This window comes from Xenopus laevis, chromosome 7S, assembly GCF_017654675.1.
Source record: "Xenopus laevis strain J_2021 chromosome 7S, Xenopus_laevis_v10.1, whole genome shotgun sequence".
Classification (NCBI taxonomy): Eukaryota; Metazoa; Chordata; class Amphibia; order Anura; family Pipidae; genus Xenopus; species Xenopus laevis.
In genome coordinates this window covers 27,105,116-27,126,403 of record NC_054384.1, presented here as the reverse complement: position 1 = coordinate 27,126,403, position 21,288 = coordinate 27,105,116, and the positions used below count along the sequence as shown (strand labels likewise).

The window sequence follows — 21,288 nt, the reverse complement described above, 5'->3', positions numbered from 1 at the left end:
CAGAGCCTTTCTCCGCACAATCCATACATTTTCCTGTACAAATATTCTGTGGTTTCTTACAAGATCCTCTATTATTTCATATCTGACGCTGCTTTAAACCCTTCAGAAGAGAAAAACAGGACAAAATCATTTAAACCAAAGACATTCAAAAACTGATGGGATGTGAAATAATAGAGCTTTTGCACCATAACTCCCTTCTCCATATTTAACCTTCACATGGGCTGTTAACCACCTGGGAAGAGGTAATTGCCAAGTAGAGCTACAACAGTTAATTAAATCTGCTTTGAAAAGCATCTTTAAGGAGGAAGTAAAACACTCAGTGAAGAGGAAGCCGGAACATGCTACAAGGCTAATGGCCTTTGTTCAGCGGTGTGGTAATTGCGAAGCCAATGAATAGATTAATCTTAGCAAAGAGTTTCTCTGTTTTACTTCACAAACTTTAATGTCTTCTTAAGATTTGGAAAGATTGGTCTTTGATAAGGGACCATGACAAGTTTCGCTGGACTTTACACACACTAGGTGCTCCAGAACTAATTGTTCCATAATTGAAATTATAAGGAGCCATTTATAACAAAGCTTCCCTTTATATCAATCTTCCATTATAGTGGCAATAAAGGAAAGGCAAAGCTTATTGTGTTTGTGGAACATTTGTTCTCTGGGTTTTGCACTACACTAATGGGAGGGGCTGCCATAATGCTTTGTTCAGCAGATACTTCATAAACTATAGGACCCTTAGCTAAAAGCTTCTTCTCGTACAGTATGTATTTTTTACTATAATTTCTTATAGCACTGATATATTCCACATGGTTTATTGTAACGTATGGTATCCCAAAACCCAGAACAAACCCCAAGGTCCAGGACTCAGCTCACGCTTCTGCCTCTAACAACCGCCTTTCGCTTCTGGAGGAGCCCTCCGCTACTTGAAAGTCACCAGGTCTTGAAGTGAAAGGACCAAGGGGGGAGTTCTAGGCAGCCAAAGGAACCATAACGTAAACAGGAAGGACTGGGAACAGAGAGAGAGAGTGCTCATGGAACAGGTGGGTCAATACCAGGCAGTACAGTACAGGATCAGGAACCAGGAGCTTAGTCAGGATAAAAATGCTGGGGGAAAAAACAGTCTGTAAAACAGTATAAAGTTGGAATCCAGCAGATTGGTTAATAATAGGCTTGCACCTATTATAATTATAATATAGTGGGTCCAGGCAGCAATAAAGCAAAGGTCAAAACAGGCTAGAATCAGAAAATCAGACACAAATCCCAGCCAGGAACTATCAGGAAATAGACCTACGTTGGGCAATGTGTTGGTGCTGAGCAGGGGGTTTTATAGGCTTACACCGATCACCTGTGGCCAGACTGGCAACAGGTGAAACAAGCCATGCCTACTTGCAGTTACAATGATAGCAATAGGAGTGAACCAGGGCCTTAGCTGTATGCTCACATAGAGCAGCAGCACAGCAGACAATGCAGAAATACCAGGTCACTGGTTCAACTCCAAGCATGATATTACAATTATACATCTAATCTAATCACAATCTAAGGCCCCTATCAAATTCACACAAACTAGGGACAATTTTATAAGGAACCAATTAACCTACCTGAATGTTTTCGGAGTTTGGGAGGAAACCCACCAAAGAATGAGCTTTGGCAGACTTTATATTGAAATAAAGGCCATCACAACAGAACAATTGCATGTGGGGTGAGCTGTCTCCAGTGCTGGCCCTTTTCCTGTACTATACGAGGTATTAGGAGAAGGTCAAACCTCAAAACTGAGCAGTATTTGGTGGCAGGGTTGCGTTGAGTCTATGTTGAGTCCTCACATAGAATATACAGACTCCTCATAGTTAGTGCCCTGGCTGAAATTGAACCTAAGACCCAACCATTCTCTCCTTGATGTTCTATGCAGAAAGCAAATTACAGTTTACGGAAAATAAGGAATAGGAACAAACACCTTCTCCAACTTTTTTTGGGGTATGTACTAATATGGCTGACAGTTGCTGAAATTTATCATTAGCACCTATTGTGAGAATTTATTGCACTTATGTTTGTGTTTTTTCACCTGTGTCCAATCTATTTTTTTTAAATTTTATATACACTAAAGGGCCATTATACACCTACATATAACTGCTAACATGAGAATAATACACAGGACTTGTTGAAAAATGCCAATAGCTTTAATTTAAAAATAAATCATATCTTTATGATTCTTTGCTACTCCTATAAAGCACTAAAGCTGTTTTATATTTCGCTCAACTCACTCCTCTTTGCCCCCCAATAAACAAGAGATTATAAGATCTACATAAACAAACCTCGCTAAATTGCATCCTTTGTAATAAGGAACAGCTCATTATACGGAGAGCTTCTCTGTGAACTGCTAATTTGTTTTATCATCTTGAAAGAACAGGAAGTTGGAGATTGAAAGAATTTTTTATTATCACTGTAATTTACTGAGAGTGAGGCAGAGTGCAGAGTGCAAAGGGTGCAGGTCCTGGTACTCCAGAATGGAACTCCTGGACCTGCAATGTCCCCATGAATATATCACTTACTGGTTTTGACTAGGGTTGCCACCTGGCCAATAAAAATAATGCTTTATGCCAATGTTATTAATAGGAAGAAATGGCAAGACTATAGGAAGGCCGGTATTTTTTTCCAGAAAAGGTGGCAACCCTAGTTTTTGCAGCACTGCATTCATAAAGGTGTGGGGGGGGGAGGCACATTGACATTTGCTTTTCCTGCACCTTACTCATCCCCTAAATTGTGCATCCTTCAAAAGCACAAGTTAGGACAGGGCTACATTGAGACTGGTGTGGCATATTGTGCTAGATTTTTTAACTGGGCTAAGGTGCAGACCAAGGACACAAGTGTCCTTGTAAATAACTCCTCATGTCTTTAGAGTTGGTTGATAGTGATATTGTTTTGGATACAAGAGTGGTGCAACTTTGGTCACAGACTTTGTTGCCTTTAAGTTATATACTAAATATTAATCTAAAAAAGGAATACAGAAACCATTACATAAAAAGAAAGCACTGGCAAAACACAGGACATTTTTACACAAGGAGTCATCCCTGTAGCATCCCTTGGCCAATAATACAAAGGAAATTAAATTGTATGTACTAGCATGTTCTCCTGTTCTGTGGGTTCTTTCTATACCCTATTAATCTCTTCCACCTTTCGAAGTTTTTTTCTTTTCACACCATTTCTTTTTACTATGTGCCTTCCAATCCAGGGGCTTTTTGTTGTGCTCAGCACTTCTTGGAATTGTTTTCTTGAAAGGCCTGTATCTTATCAAAGAAAAAAAAGAAGAGTACGACCAGTTGTAAATCCTCTAATAGGGCCCCCAGACCATAAAAACCGCAGCAACCTCTGTTTACCAAATGGATGATAACATTAATTGAAGTGTTAGTGATGGAAAAAGTCTAGTTTATGCAAAGCAAATTTTAGAAATGAGCAACATAGCCAGATTTATCTTCAGTCGGCAACTGATAATAGTATCTGCAAATCATTATTGTTACAGCTGCTGGAGTAGCAGTTCCCTGCCATTTATTATCATGACTTGTTTGAGAAATAATGTTTTTTTATTAAGGGCCAGCTCTATGGCAAACATGAACGGTCAGTTATTTCTATCCAGTGTTTGTATAATCTTTTGGCAAATCCTCCAAAATATGTTTGTTTATATCCTACTTTAAATGCAAACATCTCAAGACTGTTGTAAAAACATATCCATCAGTGAGATCATTTCATAATAATGACAATATTTGTAGCAGGTCTATGGCGGTTAAGTATACCAAGATAAACATATTTTTGATTAATCGCTTCACCTCATACAATATTTTCTCTTCAGGCTGCTGGCACATGTTGCACTTTTCAAGCTTTAATAGCTCAAAAGCGCCACACTCTGTTTCCTATGGCTCCTATTAGAACCAATGGAAATGTCCAGTACAGGTGCTTTTCAATGTGAAAACAGTCAAAAGATCTTAAGGATTAGTTCACACGAGGAGATTCGGGGAGATTTTGTTGCCTGGCGACTAATGGCCTTTTCCTCTGGGCGACAATCTCCCCGAACTGTCTCCGCGTGTCTTCCCATCCGCTACAATGAAAAGTGGCCTGCTCTAAAGCACACAAAGTCGCCCAAAATTGCCTCATGAGGAAAGAGAGAGTATGCACTGTACTATTTATTTGTTTGTGTTCCCAGAAATAAAGGGGTGTCGCTAAAGGGGTGTCAGAGAGCCCCTTGGGCACATTACATCTTTTAACATTGATCGAAATATATATCTGTTCTAGTGGCCCAATATGCACAATGCAATGTGCAAGCGACGAGAAATATAGGTGGACAGAAGGGGTGGAGACTGTAACATATCTGTTTAGGCAGCAGTAAGGTAGAGGCCCCCAATCGAGATTAAATCCTTGGATAATTCCATAGTATGAGTCATTTACTTGGGTCATTTACTTGGTTTACTTGGGTCATTTACTCTCTAGAATAGGTTGGGAAACCTATTCTAGAGAGCTTGGGAAGAGCAAAACTTTTATGGGAAAATAAATAGCACATACCTCAATTCTCTATTGAAAACAGATGCTTTGATAGGAAAATGGTGATAAAACCAAACATTGTAAAAATGTAGTACAGGAATGGGATCCCTTATCTGAAAACCCATTTTCCAGAAAGCTTAGAATTACAGGAGCGCCATCTCCCATAACCAAATAATTCATATATTAAAAACGGATTTCCCTTTTTTTGTAATAATAAAATAATATAGTAGCTTGTTCTTGATCCTAATTAAGCTGCACAACTCCATATTTGTGGCAAAACATTCCTTATTTTTTAAATAGTTTAAATGATTTTAAGTGGACTTAAGACGTGCAGGCCCGGATTTGCGGCAAGGCCGCATAGGCCCGGGCCTAGGGCGGCAAAAAAATAGGGGGGGCATGCCGCCCAGCCACATTATGGGGACGTGTGTGTCCCCATTCAATTACAGCAGCTGCGCCGGCGTTTTTTCGCCGGCGCACTGGGAAGGGGAGGTGAGGTGGGCGCTAGGACCGCGCGGCCGCCTGGTCGGACCGCGCGGCCTAGGGCCGGCCATCAATGAAATCCGGCGCTGAAGACGTGTAAATCCAAATTACAGAAATATCCCTTATCTGAAATAATATACCATAAAGCTGTACTTAAGTTTAATGTATCACACAATATATCATCTACACCTTCTAAGTCAGTCTGAAGCAACTCATACTAAGAATGTTATGGCTAATTTAATTGTTATAATATCATAAGAATTGCAACAGCACACCATACAAATCACTGTTTTAATGCTTAATCCATTATTTATGCACAAGGTATTCCTAATTGTGAATATTAAATGTTCTAAAAGCAATGGCCCCACCTAACACCGGTACATAATCCTACTGGAAACAGAAATGAGAAGAAAGAACCAAAATGTAATGTAGCCAAGAACCAGAATGTCAGAATATATTTTAATACAAGACATTTCCTCTGGATCTAATACAAATGTTCAGTTTCATTAAGCCCATGTACTCCTTTGCATGTCTATTCTGAGTGGTGGGTTCTGGAGCTGTTACTTAGGAGTTTCAAAGGAATGTAGAAACTCAGTAAACACGTTTCTAAAATAATTTCTCTTTTACATCCAAGTAATGATTATACCATTAGCAAGGAAAACTCTTTAGAGTACTGTCCTTCAGCTTCTCTCTTGATCAACAGGCTGACCTACTGAGCACTGTCATTGTTGCAATAACTGACACATGTAATGACTAATAATTGGGCTGACCATCATCTAAAATATCTTTAAGTCTTCTGTTGTAACTTTAATCTTACCCGGAAGCGAACCTTTCCATTTGTATTCATCTGTAGGAAGAGGCGATGGGGTCCATTCCAGTTTCCGTACACAATATCCACTTTACCATCTCGATTAAAATCAGCAAGTGCTACACCTCGTCCATGCTGATAAACATCATCCACTCCTGTAAGAGTAATAAAAAAATAAATCAAATGCATTGAATCTTATTGCTTGTACCTCAAGCATATATTGCTGTATGCTGTATAAAGGGAGCTCTGTGATCCCTTCAGAACATGACACCAACTTGTTTACCAAATATAAAAATGATGTGTAAAGTAAAAAAGTTTCAAAAGGAAAAAAAAAATCAGCTAACGGACATACAGGAATCTGTGTTTCTAGGAGCAGAAACACAAAAGAAGCAGCGAACAATAGAAGTTAAAGAAGCGCTTTCAATGTCCTGCATTGAGTCGAACCTATAGTAGAGTCACCTGCTGTTAAGTATGGAAAAGAAGTCCTCTTTGCAGAGTTGTAGGGTGGAATTTTAAAAAGAGAACCAGTAATAGTAATAGTAGAATCAATTGTAAAAAGATCTCAGGCCAATAACAGAAAGGATCCATAAACGTGGGCACCCACCATAAGAAGAATATACAAAAAGAAGAAAACTGGGTTTGTTGGATAAGAATGGCAGAACCCAGACAGGTAGAAAGTGGAGGCAGATCCTAAAGGCTTGTGGCCTCATCCACACATAGTGAAGTTAAGCTAAGGTGACCATACATGAGCCAACTATGCATGGCATCTCTGGGCAAATGTGTGGATACCATGCAATGTGCCATGCCTATAGAATATGGTGGCCAGTATTCTCAATGATGTGAGCTGACAGCCTATATCTCACAATTATGTACTTGTTTAATGCAAAGTAAAGCCTATATCAATGTATTTGTCTGTCCATGATAATGTCTCTGTCAGTGTCTGAATCCATGCTGTCTCTCACTATACTATTGCCTGTGTATCCCAGCAGCATATCTAACTAGATTTGTGGATAGTAGATAATATTGAGCTTGGTGAGCTCTGACTAAATGGAGGTGCTTGCTTTTCATTTAGAAGAGTGACCTATTCAGCTAAGGCTGCATTTAATTTCATTGAAGCTAACAGGACTTGAGTCATGCACAGTCATTACTAGTGTCACGTCGGACTATTGTATGCCAGTGGCAATGTCGCAAAACCAAGATATTGATTCTGGCAGATAAGAAATCTAAAGGCTTCAATTCAAGGGCTTGCTGCAAGAAATACAACTATCAAACCATGTAAGTGTATGTAAAGTGGCAGTACCCATAAACAACGGAAAAATCCAGTATCTCTATTTTGTTTTACATTTATTGCACTTAAACTAAACTTATGGGCTTATTTATCAGAAATCGAATATGTGAGCTTTTAGATGTTTTTTCTATCTCGAATAAACACAATTTAAAAAAAAAAAATGTTTGCTTATTCATTAAAAAAATCTGAATAGAAAAAACTTGATTTAATACAATTGTGGAAAAAAACTTGAATACCTCGAGTTTGTGAGTTTATAAGCTCGAAAACCTCAAATTTGTGAATTTATACGCGCAAAAACACTTGAAGAACTCAAAAATCTGGAATTGTAAAAATGGCTTGAATTTTGCCTAAGGGTTTACTTTGCCTAAGGAAAAATAAAACCTCAGAATTTTTTCCTTTGCCGATTATTTTCAATGTTCCTCCAATGGATCATCAGATCAAGATACTATTATAGATCAGCGCCACAGGCTATGGAAAACAACAAATAACAGAACCTAGTGCAATATTGTTAATATTCAGTGCAGTGACCAAAGTGTTACAACACTAATCTGTGTGTGTGTCTTGAACCATAAAAAGTCTACGCACAGATTTTTAGTCTGTGTTTTAAACTACTGTAGTGATTTCTACAAGGTGCTATCTCCTAAATGAAATTATAATTAAGACAAAGTACTTTTAGGGGCAGATGTATGAAGGGTCGAATATCGAGGGTTAATTAACCCTCGATATTCGACTAGGAACTAAAATCCTTCGACTTCGAATATCGAACTCGAAGGATTTAGCGCAAATCCTACGATTGAACGATCGAAGGATTATTCCTTCGATCGAACGATTAAATCCTTCGAATCGAACGATTCGAAGGATTTTAATCCAACGATCCAAGGAATATCCTTCGATCAAAAAAACTCAGGCAAGCCTATGGGGACCTTCCCCATAGGCCAACATTGACTTCGGTAGCTTTTAGCTGCCGAAGTAGGGGGTCGAAGTTTTTTTAAAGAGACAGTACTTCGACTATCGAATGGTCGAATAGTCGAACGATTTTTACTTCAAATCGTTCGATTCGTAGTCGTAGTCGTAGTCGAAGGTCGAAGTAGCCCATTCGATGGTCGAAGTAGCCCAAAAAACACTTCGAAATTCGAAGTTTTTTTAATTCGAATCCTTCACTCGAGCTTCATGAATCGGCCCCACAGTGTTTGCTTCAAAAGTGGCTTCTCTACTCTCTGGTGGGATTGGCAATTTACAAGATTTCTGATCAACTCCAGGGTATTCCTGACTTATTATTGTATCTCAATATTTGCAAGCAGCATGCTCTGCCTGGCTCCTGTAGAGGATGTGATCCACTGTGTGATTAAACTTGTGGCAGAGAGTGACAAACTTGGAAAGTGGCCAATAAGATGGTGGGGAATACAGAGTTGAAGGGAGTATGGAAAGACAAGCTGATTGAAAAAAGGGAGAAGCTGAAGTAAATGACATATGGGAGTAAAAGTAGAATCATTGAAGAGGTAGAATGCAGGGAAGAATAGCACAAACAGACTGAAAAACAGTTGAGAGAATGGAACCTGAATAAGGGCAGAGGGAGATCTGCAAATGTTGGGTGGGTAGAGAATAGTACATCCATAGGGTAAAGAAATTATAGACAAGGAACTGGAAGAAAAAAGGGGAAAGTAGGATAGAAAAGGAAGGTTTAAGGCAAAGAGAGATTACAATATGCATAATGTGAGGAAGAAATAGCCAGATATATTTACTGAAATTAGTAATTATGTAAAAGTATATAGGTAAAACTGGGGTGTGTGCACAGCCAGTTGCAGCTGAAGAACAACTGACCCTGGAACCCTGGAAAAGTCTTCTCGTATGTGTTGTAACCATTTTAATAAATTAATTTTAAAAGGTGAAGATCTGAATCACAGCACAACACAGCACCATGACTGTGCACATGATCAGTCCTAAGTCTCTGGCTAAAGCTATTATGTAGTAGTTGAACCATACCTCCCAACATTTTGGAAATAAAAAGAGACAAAAAATTCTTTTGCATATAGCGCAGCAATTTTTTTGACCACACCCATTTTGTGGCCGCACCCCCTAATTACCATATTCATTTTACAAAGTTTGGCAGGTTATAAAAATGTGAAAATATTTCTCCTTATCTAAACTGTTAAAATTACTTATTTTCTTATCTCAAAATTGTTATAAAGCATCTTAGTTGCACCTGTTAGCTGTACTGGCCTCTCTGCCAAAAGCCAATTAAGTTAGAAACTTTGTTTCTAACTTAATGTACTTTCCAGTACAAATGAGGGACCTCAGGTTGAGCTGTCAAAAGAGGGACTGTCCCTCTGAAAAAGGGACAGTTGGGAGGTATGATATTTGATGTTTTGGTCCCACCTGGGGACCTTTCTCAATACAATACATCAATACACATATATAGGGGCCCTATACGGCAACATTTTCTGGGCCCCCTGGTCCCCGCCCTCCCTGTATCCCCACCCCATATCTCGCCACCCCACAGTAAAAAAGCCAAACAGACATCAGAGCTAAAACAGTAACCCTAAATTTTAAAAAGCCATTGGTGATCAGCCTCCCCCCCCACACATGTTATAAAAAGCCATTGGAGATCAGGGGCCCCCTGCAAGTAAAAAAAAAATATTGATGGCCTGCCCCCCCCACAAGTTATAAAAAGTCATTGATCAGGGCCCCCCCTGCAAGTAACAAAAATATTAATGGCCTGCCCCCCCCACAAGTTATAAAAAGCCATTGATCAGCCCCCCACAAGTTATAAAAAGCCATTGATCAGCCCCCCCCCTGCAAGTAACAAAAATATTGATGCCCTGGGCTTTTTTTTAAAAAAAAAAAAACATTGGTGGCCAGCCCACCCAAAATTTAAAAAAAATGCTTGCCAGGGTCCCCCATAGGTTTGGCTCTTAAGGGGAGCCCGCCCATGCTTCATTTACTTGATTAGCCAGGCCGTAGCGGTATGTTTCTCCTGTTTAGTTCCTCCTGTTTAGTTCTCTGTACCCTCATTGGTCAATTAAGTTAAGGTGAAGATAAATTGGGATTGGATAGGCTGGAGGGGAAGTTCCTACTCTACCCATCCAATCCCTGTACAGCTTTACCAGGACTTAAACAACCAATGAGGGTACACCGGAGCTCCCGCCCTCTCTTCTAAACTTTGCAGCAGGCTGACAGCAGGGGGGCGCGGCGAATCAAGTAAGTGAAGCATGGCCAGGCCCCCCTAACACACAAAAATCAAAGGGCCTGGGACAACTGCCCCCCCCCTGATGGCGGATATCACACACAAATCGCTCGTCAATGCCTGGGTGCTGGTTACAAAATAGTAAGTATCTATAACATAAAGAAAACCGCACTCACAGGACTTAAACAGGCAAAGCATGTTTTAGTTTATTCCTTCAACATTTTGGCTCCTAACTCAAGCCATCTTCAGGAATATTTATAAATAATAAGTATTTGGTTTCATGAGAAGACAAGTTTTCTCTCACCTTGAAAGAAAGTCACCTGCTGTTAACCACAATAATGGGGGCAAAAGTCCTTCTGCATCTGTTTGTGTGATGAATGTATTCTTGCCAAGTCTTATTATGCCTCTGCCATCATTCTGGCTTTCAATTACGAGTGCTTAGGAGCAAGGTACCGCACACCCGCTCTCCTTCTCTACGTATATCCCGCTTTATTTCAACCTTGCCTTCAGTAAGTATATTACTTCAAAATCTACCTATTTCCTCTGTTTACTACAAACCAATTTTTTTTTCACCACCAGAAAACATTTTTCTTTAAAATAACACATTACTGAGGGAAATGGGGTTTTAATGAAAAGCTGCCTTATATTTTGTTTTGCCGTATGACCTATATGAATTTAATCAGTCATTTCCTAGAGCTCCCTCAAGAGACTTCACTCTGGCAAACATATATAACTTTGAGTCCTGTCTTCTTTTCTACAAATAACGCCAACATAAAATAAATACACTGACTGCTCCTGAGCGCATTAGAACATATCATTTATTTGGTGAACATTAAAAAAGTGCGAACAGACCATAGAAAGGCCATCTGTCAGGCTGATTAATCACTGCGGTGGCACTAAGAAAAACTGCATATAGGGATTATAATTGATTAAAGGCATGTACTGGATAGGAAAGAAAATTAAAAATCCAGTATCATTTCTTATTTTTATGTCACTTCTATTAATTTAACTCCACTAATTCAAAGCTCTATTATATATAGTTCCTATTTATTATTTTTTTTTCAGCGAGATTATAGGCAGAAGGAACAGTAAAGATAGTCAAGTTCAAAGGAAGGAAAGGAACAGGGTAAAAATGAGATAATTGAATGTATATAGTAAAAAAGTGGGAAAGATTTTTTTTTGCTGCATGAAATTTTAGGTAATAGAAGTACAGGAAATATGTATCCAATATGGTGACAAAGATACAGTGGTTTCGATTACTGCTAACACAGGGAGCTAGCTCAAAGGGTTTGGGGTTTAAAATTGCTTAAAGGAGAAGGTAACCTAGTCGGCGCAAAAACCCTCCCCCCTCCCCTGTGTTGCTTCCCCTCCATCCTCCCCCCTGGCCTACCTGTCCCGCTGGGCAAACGCCCCTAACTTGTTACCCTTCTGCGCAGGTCTAGTCCACGAAGTTCACAGACGCCATCTTCTTCCACGCGATCTTCTTCCTGCTTTGACCGGCGTTTTGGTGCATGCACAGTAGGAGCATTTCGCCGGTACGGATCTACTGCGCATGTGCCAAAAGTCACTACGGGCGAAATGCTCCTACTGCGCATGCGCCGGTCAAAGCAGGAAGAAGACCGCTTGGAAGAAGATGGCGTTGGTGAACTCCGTAGACTGGACCTGCGTAGAAGGGTAAGTAACAAGTTAGGGGTATTTGCCCAGCGGGACAGGTAGGCCAGGGGGGAGGAGAAGCAACACAGGGGAGGGGGGGAGGTTTTTTGCGCCGACTTGGTTTCCTTCTCCTTTAACGAAGAAGCCATAATGAAATCAAAATTCTATTCTAACATAAACTTTATCAGATGCATTTATGAAAGGGCATTATAAAAATCCATTGAACCATATTCAGATATCCACTGCCCTCTTATAGGCTTTTGGTGAGCTTAAAGAGATGGAATGGATGTTTGTAAGTCTAAGGTCAAGGTCACATGGGGTATTTTTACGTTGTGTTTTAAAAATGAGCGGTGGAGCGTAAATATGTACAAAGTGAAGCCCTACTGAAAATAATGGAATATGCACTATAACAAATTCCCCTTGCCATTCAACATATGCCACAAGACGCCAGGTTTTGCGTTTTTCAGCAGAAACGCTAATACGCCAAGGAAACACCATATTATTTTACTCTATGGGATCCGCAGATTTGGAAATACACTTTGCAGAAATACGCCATGTATTTTCAATATGTCTGGCTTGGGAGATACACATATACATATTTGCGGCGTTGACTCCTGGTGACGTAATTACGATGCATATTGACGGTCAGTCCGGCTATATTTTGCATTTAAATGGCTTTTCCATTGGCTCTTTATCACAAAAGTTTAACAAAATTCTTCAGAGCGGAATTGAGGGGAACGAGAAAAAAGAGAAATGCATGTTGGGAAAAGATAACTAGCATCACTGCCTCCCCCCCCCAGACCCCAACCCCCCGGCAGGAAAGGTGAGCGCGTGAGGATGGTGGCATTGCAGAAGCCCCGGATTAGAACTGTACTGCCTAAGTATAGACAGTTGAGAAGATATACTGTAAATATATCTGAGGATTTATTTAAACACTACAAAATAATGAACTCTTCATCAGCAGTAAATAAATCTGTTATCTTCATCAACCACTTTTTTTTATGAATTAAAAAGCCTTTTTTCACAACTGCCTGTAATTATTTGAGCATCTCAACTTCACTAAAAGTACAATGAAATTCACACTCAAAGTGTTAACGCATTGACTTAATTTACAAATTAGCTTGAATTTTCCGTCATCTCACTTTGCTGGAAATAGCAAGTTTTTCAACTGTTATGTCTGTAATAAGTTTCCAGTTTGCATTCTAATAAGCCCAATGACCTATCCTAAAAGTCTACTGTGTAATTAGGGGCCTATTTATTATGCTGTGTAAAATGAAAGACGGTGTAAACAGCTGTCTAAAGTGAATGGCGAATTTATGAAGAGGTGTGTTATTTTACGCCATGTGAAAGACAGATTTGCCACCGTTATTTCACACTGCTTCAGACCTTTGTACAGTGGCATAACTACAGAGGAAGCAGACCCTGTGGCTGTAGGGGACCCAGAAGATATATGGGGCCCCATGAGGCCTTAATTAATGAGCAATTTCAACATATATTGGGACAACCTTTTGTTATGTTGGGGGCCCTAAAATGAATTTGCTCTGGGGCCCAGTAACATCAATTTACGCCACTGCCTTTGTAAGTAAGTTCTGGTGGAAGTTGCTCAAATGTGCAATGTGTGGTGAATTATTCCGCCGTTTTTTACATCTCACAATAAATCTGCCCCTTAAAGGAATTGTTCAGTGTAAAAATAAAAACTGGGTAAATAGACAGGCTGTGCAAAATAAAAAATGTTTCTAATATAGTTAGTTAGCCAAAAATGTAATGTATAAAGGCTTGGAGTGATTTGATGTATAACATGTCAGTCAGAACACTACTTCCTGCTTTTCAGCTCTCTTGGTTTACACTGACTGGTTGCCCTGGTTACCAGGCAGTAACCAATCAGAGACTTGAGGGGGGGCCACATGGGTCATATCTGTTGCTTTTGAATCTGAGCTGAATGCTGAGGATCAATTGCAAACTCACTGAACAGAAATGACCCATGTGGCCCCCCTTCAAGTCGCTGCGCATTTGTACATGCGCTCCAAGGTGTCGTAATCTTTTGGAGCAAGCATAATGATTTTTTTTTATAACATTAACTGCGAATTACCACAAACTATAAAATTCGCAAGCAGTCTTCCACTATCGCAAGTGGTCGCTAAACAGTTTCCAGGATCACAAAATATATATTAAATTTGCGCATAACTTTTCGCATTACGAATAGTTTTTCCGTTACCGACTTTTATTACATTCCCCCGATTTCACTGATCTCGGAAGGATTTGTGCTCTAATCATACAAACATGTGACGCACTATAAATACACTGGATACACTTCCCTTAGTGTTCTGTAATTACAAGAAGAACAATGTACAACTGGAATGTACCTGGCGGGGGCGGAAACATTACAGAAAGAATGGGGCCATAAATTGTCTCTTATAATAATATGACTCAGTTAATAAATGCCCACAACTCCCATTTGAGCGAGTTCCATTAATTAATACAGTAATAAGTACTTTTAGCAGCAGAGTAATGTGAAGAATATAATGATGCTACAGCAACCCTGAGGGTCCTCTGACAATTTACAAATTTATCTAATGCATCTGTGACCTTGGCAATTATTAGCTATCATTAAATTTAACTCTAAAAACATATATCTCTCTGCTGTTATTACTGCATTTCACCCACTATCATTCTCCCTTCTCTTTGACATATCACCTCTTCTAATGCGCTTAAATTATTAAATAGAACACGGCTACCGTTACGCCATCGCATCCTCGTCCTTCCCAAGCCATCATAATTTAAGTTAAAAACCAGGGAAAGTTTCCAGCTCCTGGCCTATTTGTAGTTTTTCATCTGTGTTTTAGCAATAAATAGATTTTGAAGAAAATGAACCCTCACAATCCCCAGTCCCGCATGAAAATCACAATTAATTGAGTCTGGTTCGTATTCAGTTTTATAGCTCTGTTGGTGCCATAAAAGATGATTAGTAATTTTAAATTCCATATTGCTATTGTAATTTGCTTTTATAGCAAGACAGCGTTAAACTATCAACCTTCCCTAACAGCTGAAAATAACACGTTTTTCCCATACCAATTTACAGGTTTGGAAAAAAAAAAAAAGTTCCTTCGCACACTAAGAATCAATATGCAGAGGCAGCTTTAAATAGATTTGTCTGAGACATTACAGATCATTTAATTGGAATGTACGCTGCCTTAATTGTATGATGTTCCATGTATAACAAAACATGACATTTATACCAGTTGATCAGTCAAACTAATTTTCCTCAGCGCATGTCTTCTAATCTACAATCTAACGGGAACAGCTGTTTTATTTGAGTAAAATAACAGTATTGACAATATAGTGACAATTTCCACATTCTACTTTTATATACTGGGATAATTTCAGTATATTTTACTTTAACGATAAATGCTTATTATAATCCATAAAGAGGTTGATTAGAGTAAAATTCTAATTCCCAGAATCCAAATTGAAAATCCCTTGCGTCTAACTATCTTGTTATGGCCAGTCATACTTTTTGACAGTATTTAATATTGTTAGCATTTATTTGCAGAAGAAATTGTCTCCCAGGTAGAATCTCTACCATTAAATACAGAAAAGCAGAAAATTGCTGTGCCTACTTCACAATCATTTACACTGGAGAGTGGATTGTACTATTCCTGAACTTCCCAACATTTAAAATGAGGGAAAGAGTGGAAAAAAATATGACGCACGTACCTAGTTGAAGTTTTTTGACCACGTCTGTATGGCCACACCCCCTAGTACCATTACAAAATCTGGCAGGTTATGAAAGTTTGAAGTTTTAGGGCAATGTTTTATATGTTATAACAGTTTTGCTAATGAAGGTGACATTGCCCTTGCCTATGGAATTTAATTAAATAAAAATCTAGGAACCAGGAAAAACCTGGCAGAGACCCTTCCAACCCAGGCCCACTACCTGCATGATACTGTGCAGGATAAAGACGGGGGGAGTGCACTCATGGGAGGGTAAGCCAGTTTGATTTTGTGGTGGCTCCCAATGGGTAGCGGCCCTGAGGTGGCAGCCCTAGTGGGCTCAAGACCTCCCATTCCTACACTGCCCACTTAGTTGTTCCACCTGGGATACATTCAGTATTTAAATGACACTTGGGGTAGGGGGTGTTCCTGGGGATACCTAGGTGCTGCTCACAATCATCAGCCCTCTCTAAATGCAGAACCACTGAACACTGGCAGTACAACATTGAGAGTAATGTGAAAACGTTAATTTTAGAAGGGCAAAGCCCTGTGCCTCAAGGAGTAACCCATGGTGCACCATGCAAAGTACATAAAACACAGGGCTTTGTACATTGCTCATTGTGTGCTAAATGAGCCCCAATATGTTTTAAAGTAAAATATAAGGCGGCTACCCAGCAAGTCATAGAAAGTAATCTGTCTAGGGGGGTAATTTATTATTATAAGGCACGAAGCACACCACTTTTTGACTTTACATTTCACCTTTATGCCATTCTAATGTTGCACCCAAAACATATGCAGTATATATATAGCCAAATTAACCAAAAGCAATATATCTTAGAAAAATAAACATCTCAAGAAATAATTTGTACCAAGAGCTGCGCCAATACAAGGGGCAGGAGGTAAGGGGTGCAAAGTACAGAAGAGCTCTGATCTTATGGGTAATATACCCCCTTTTCAACATGACTTCACTGGACTTGTGCTAAACATACTTTTATTGTTGCTAAAAGGTAAAATAAAAAAAGACTAAATTGTCAGCCTTGTGTAGACTACTTACATGTCTTGCCAAGGACTAAATGCACCGAAGGGCATAATATTGGTCAAACTGGTTTAGGGCAATATAACTAATTTATTAAAAATTAAAATGTAAATAGGACCCAATGATGTCGCTTGTAAAATGACAGTGGCAAGCAGTGTTACTTGCTCGTAAGGCTTGGAGGATTAGAGTTGTTAATGGCTTATCTACCCTAAATATGTGTATTTCCGAGTATTACTCTACTTTGCAGTAGCCCCCACATAATTGCAGACTTACTGGAATGCCTTAAACTACTGCTGCCCACTATTCCATAGTTACCCAGCATGATGTTCAGTGCCGAATGGAATGTTCTATTGTGGGCGACAGGAATGGCATTCATTAGGCAACCGTAAAGAATAAGGTATGTCATGAGAAAAATGTTCATCCTGGAGCAAAGGTAAGTTATTTACCAATTATGATATTTTAAAGCTTGCTGAGAATACAGGCATATATATAGGACTACCTGCACAGTACAGTTTCAGAATTAGACACTTGGATTATGTTCAAAATATATCATATGTTTTCATGTATCTCCATATTTACACTTTAAAAATTCAACAAAATGTTATTGTATACAGAGATGAAACCCTTAAGATCTGTCCCACGAAAATAGAAGGTTACAACCTTTTACTCTTTGTAGTCTTTCCCTCCTGTATTCTCCCTCATTTGCTGGCACTTTATTCATACAGTGTCAAATAAAGTTAATACATTGGAACAAAGAGATTATATCAAAAAAGATCATTTGTAACAAAAATAAATTCATTAGGGCCCATTATATACCTTTACTTACCTCTCTTTGCAGATTCAACGCAGCGGAGCTCACGGGCGCCATCTTCCGGCTTTTTGTTAATCTTTGGGTCTTCCGATGCTTCGGCACTTACTTCCCGAAGAAGACAGAAGAGAAGAAGGTGGCGCACGTGAGCTTCCCTGTGCTGAATCTGCAAGAGGGGTAAATAAAAGGTTAGGGGCATTTACTGAAGTTAACAGCTAGACTGGAAGGAGCAGGGAGGGTGGTCTATGTAGGGTAGGGGGTAGGGGTTTTTCTAATTAAGGGTTTGGTTCTCCTTTAAAAGGATTTGGTCCAGTGAAAATGATTCTTCCTCTCTATAAAAAACACAACCCGGGCCATAGGTCCAACCATTAATATTACTATAATGGTATACTATGGATTACTATAATAAACAGTGACGCTAGGAGACATTTACTGAATCACATGCAGTGTGCAAAGTGCAATTTTGGATTCCATTTCCAATGTTTTCTTTTGATCCCCTGAATAATTCCAGTGTATTTGCAACATTGCTCTATATTGTATCCGCTGCCCATTGCGCCCAATAAGTCAGAAGGAATCCAATTGCACTTGCATTTTGACACACTGGGTGCAGCGTGTGTCAAGCATTTTCAGAGTGGCTGTTGTATAGATCAAAGCAGCATTTGCATCTAATTTACTAAGGAAAAGTCTGGCAAACTTATTGGCTCAAGCTGCTGTGGGAACCCAGTAGTGACAGGTGTAGGGTGGCAGTAGCTTCAGGGTTCTCTAGTGTTGATGGGTGCAGTTGTACATCAGACACACTGGTAGCCATGCTGAAGTGTTTGGACACATGTACCTTAAAGGAATACTGTCATTGGAAAAAAAATCAGTTAATAGTGCTGCTCCAGCAGAATTCTGCACAGTAATCCATTTCTCAAAAGAGCAAACAGATTTTTTTATATTCAATTTTGAAATTTGACATGGGGCTAGACATATTGTCAATTTCCCAGCTGTCCCAAGTCATGTGACTTTTGCTCTGATAAACTTCAATCACTCTTTACTGCTGTACTGCAAGTTGGAGTGATATCACCCCCTCCCTCCCCCCCCCCCCCAGCAGCCAAACAAAAGAACAATGGGAAGGTAACCAGATAACAGCTCCCTAACACAAGATAACAGCTGCCTGGTAGATCTAAGAACAGCACTCAATAGTAAAAACTCATGTCCCACTCAGACACATTCAGTTACATTGAGAAGGAAAAACAGCAGCCTGCCAGAAAGCATTTCTCTCCTAAAGTGCAGGCACAAGTCACATGACCTGAGGCAGCTGGGAAATTGACAAAATGTCTAGCCCCATGTCAGATTTCAAAATTGAATAAAAAAAAATTGTGTGTTAAGAAATGGATTTCAGTGCAGAATTCTGCTGGAGCAACACTATTAACTGGTTCATTTTAAAAAAAATTATGAATTGCATCTACAATTATGTCGATTTTAGAGCACCCGCCATGGCAGATGCATTTGTTAATTACTCCAATATCTTATGTAATGATATCAGAATTCAAAATTCCCATTGGTCCCTGGTGCACCTTACGAGCTAAAACCTGTAAAAAGCACCAAATGGGTCAGTTTCATCAGGACACAATTAAATATATATATTATGACTTTGGAAGGATGCAAAGTGAAGCCTTTTGAAATGAGAAGGTATTTACTTGTCTCATGCCATACACACAGCACTGCCTAGATCCCAAAAATGAGAGTTAAGATTCTCCCACAAGGCATCATGGGTAGAGACATGCAAATCACTCCTTTGTCTCCCTTTGGTCAACTATGCATCCAGAACCACTGGTTTATAGCACAGATACGGCCTAATGGTGCATGGCCATATATCCAAACTTGCAGACAGCCTGTTTCAATCTCGTTAGATCTCATCAGTGCAAGATATTGGATTTGGAGAGTAGTGAAATGAGAAGAAAATAATGAACTTGCAGGAAACCCACAAGCTGCACTCAATAAGCAATCTGGTTGGAATCACACTCATATCCCCATTCCTGCAAGGCTGCTGTGTTAACCACTGCTCCCCTTCATCCTTTATTTCAGACATCAGCAAAGAACCTTGTAGTAATTCAAATCCAATGTTGATATCACTCATTGGGCTGTTAATAGCAACACTAACCTCTTGTATTGATCAGTAGCAGGTACATTTTTAACTTAAAATGTATAAAAAAAAATCTTTACCTGCGCTAGATGCTATATCCACAAAGGTTCCATCTCCTTTGTTCTGAAAGAGAAAATTTGGCCCATTCTCATTGTCACAGAAGATATCTGAGGCAGCAGAGCTGACAATCGGCCCAACAGCTATACCACGCCCTCCTGTAAAGATAAAATATTATAGGGCAATAAATATGTATGTTTAGAATGATCATTGATAAAACTACATTACATTCAAGTTGAGAACATTGTTATACCCTGATATTCTGTTTGATGCAGAACATAATGACTAATGAGATCTAATTCCTGATGCCTCCAGGCCAATACATTATATTATAGTTTTATCATGCCCACTGCTTCCAGTTCAATTAACTCTCTAAAATAGACCTGACTCCTCAAGGCTTTAGGACTCTGTTATAAAATTGAACAGGAATATTGCATGCTATTGCCCAGAAGACTAAACTGTAAACATACAAGAGCAGGGCTCCCCAACTGCCGGGCCGTGGAGAGTATTGAACTGGGCCGCTGAGCCTAGCGTCCAATTACCATGGCGCACCAAATTGGGTGCCGGTGCGCCAAATTGGAAGATGGCGCGCCAGAATTGGATGCTGACCCCCTCCCGACCCCGCCCTTGCAAAAAAAAATTCGCTCTACACTGGTCCCCGGGGCAAAAAAGGTTGTGGACCGGTGAATTTGAGAAATCTTTTGTCTTGTATCACTCTGAAAACAGCAAATAGAGAGCCCAGAACAGCTGGCGGGTGCAACTAAGATACTTTTGTAACAATTTTGATACAAGCAAATATGTAATTGTAACAATTTAGATAAGGAGGTACCTTGGGAAAAATTAGACTCACAGCTTAAAGGGCAATTCTCCTTCATTAGCAAAACTGTAATGACTGAAATATATTTCATAACCTGTCAAATTTTGTAAAATTAACATGGAAATTAGGGGGTGTGGCCACAAAAACAGGGGTGGTCCAAAAAATTTTCGTCGAGATACGAGCAGCAAATGTTTTTGTCCCTCTTTTCATTTGCACAATGTTGGGAGGTATGAAAATGTCATTAGTGACTGATGAGAGAATAAACCTGAAACAAGGAAGATTAGGCCATCTTCATTGTAGCTTTGAATATAGGTGTGCACAGGACAGCCATCAGGGGGGGACAGGGGGGAGAGTTGTAGGGGGCCCGAGGGTAAGGGGGGCCCGGCCACGCCACACTTTCTTGCTTAGCCGGGCCCCCTGCTTTTTGAGAGCTGCTGACTTCGGGAAGGCAGGGCGGGAGCACAAGGGGCGGTATCTTCTGTCCATTACTTCCCCTTATTGGTCACTGAGTTTAAATCCCAGTTGAGCTGCTCAGGGATTGGATAGCCGAGGTTTGAACTTCTCCTCCAGCTCATCCAATCACCATGCAGCTTTACCAGGACATGAAATTCTGTGACCAATAAGAAAATGCTGTCACTGGAAGAAGATGCAGCCACCTGTGCTCCCCTCCTCCCTTCTGTAGTTGGCAGCTCACTTACAGCAGGTGGACCACACTAATGAAGTAAGTGAAACATGGCAGGGCCCCCCTAAAGGTAACCCTTTGTGGTCCCTGTTGTGTTTTGGGGCCCTGGGCA

The 21,288-nt window shown here is 39.8% G+C and overlaps 1 protein-coding gene across 4 annotated transcripts in view; it reads right to left on the bottom strand.

Moving 5' to 3' along the window:
• LOC108697469 (cartilage acidic protein 1) overlaps positions 1–21,288 on the bottom strand; it is a 307,659-nt gene that overhangs the window by 60,477 nt on the left and 225,894 nt on the right. For all 4 annotated transcript variants that reach the window (XM_041571030.1, XM_041571029.1, XM_018227528.2 and 1 more), the window contains exons 6-7: positions 19,701–19,835; positions 5,822–5,967 (exon numbers count right to left, since the gene is read on the bottom strand). In XM_041571030.1, coding sequence (XP_041426964.1) covers positions 5,822–5,967; positions 19,701–19,835 — 281 coding nt within the window. The remainder of the gene's footprint in view (positions 1–5,821; positions 5,968–19,700; positions 19,836–21,288) is intronic.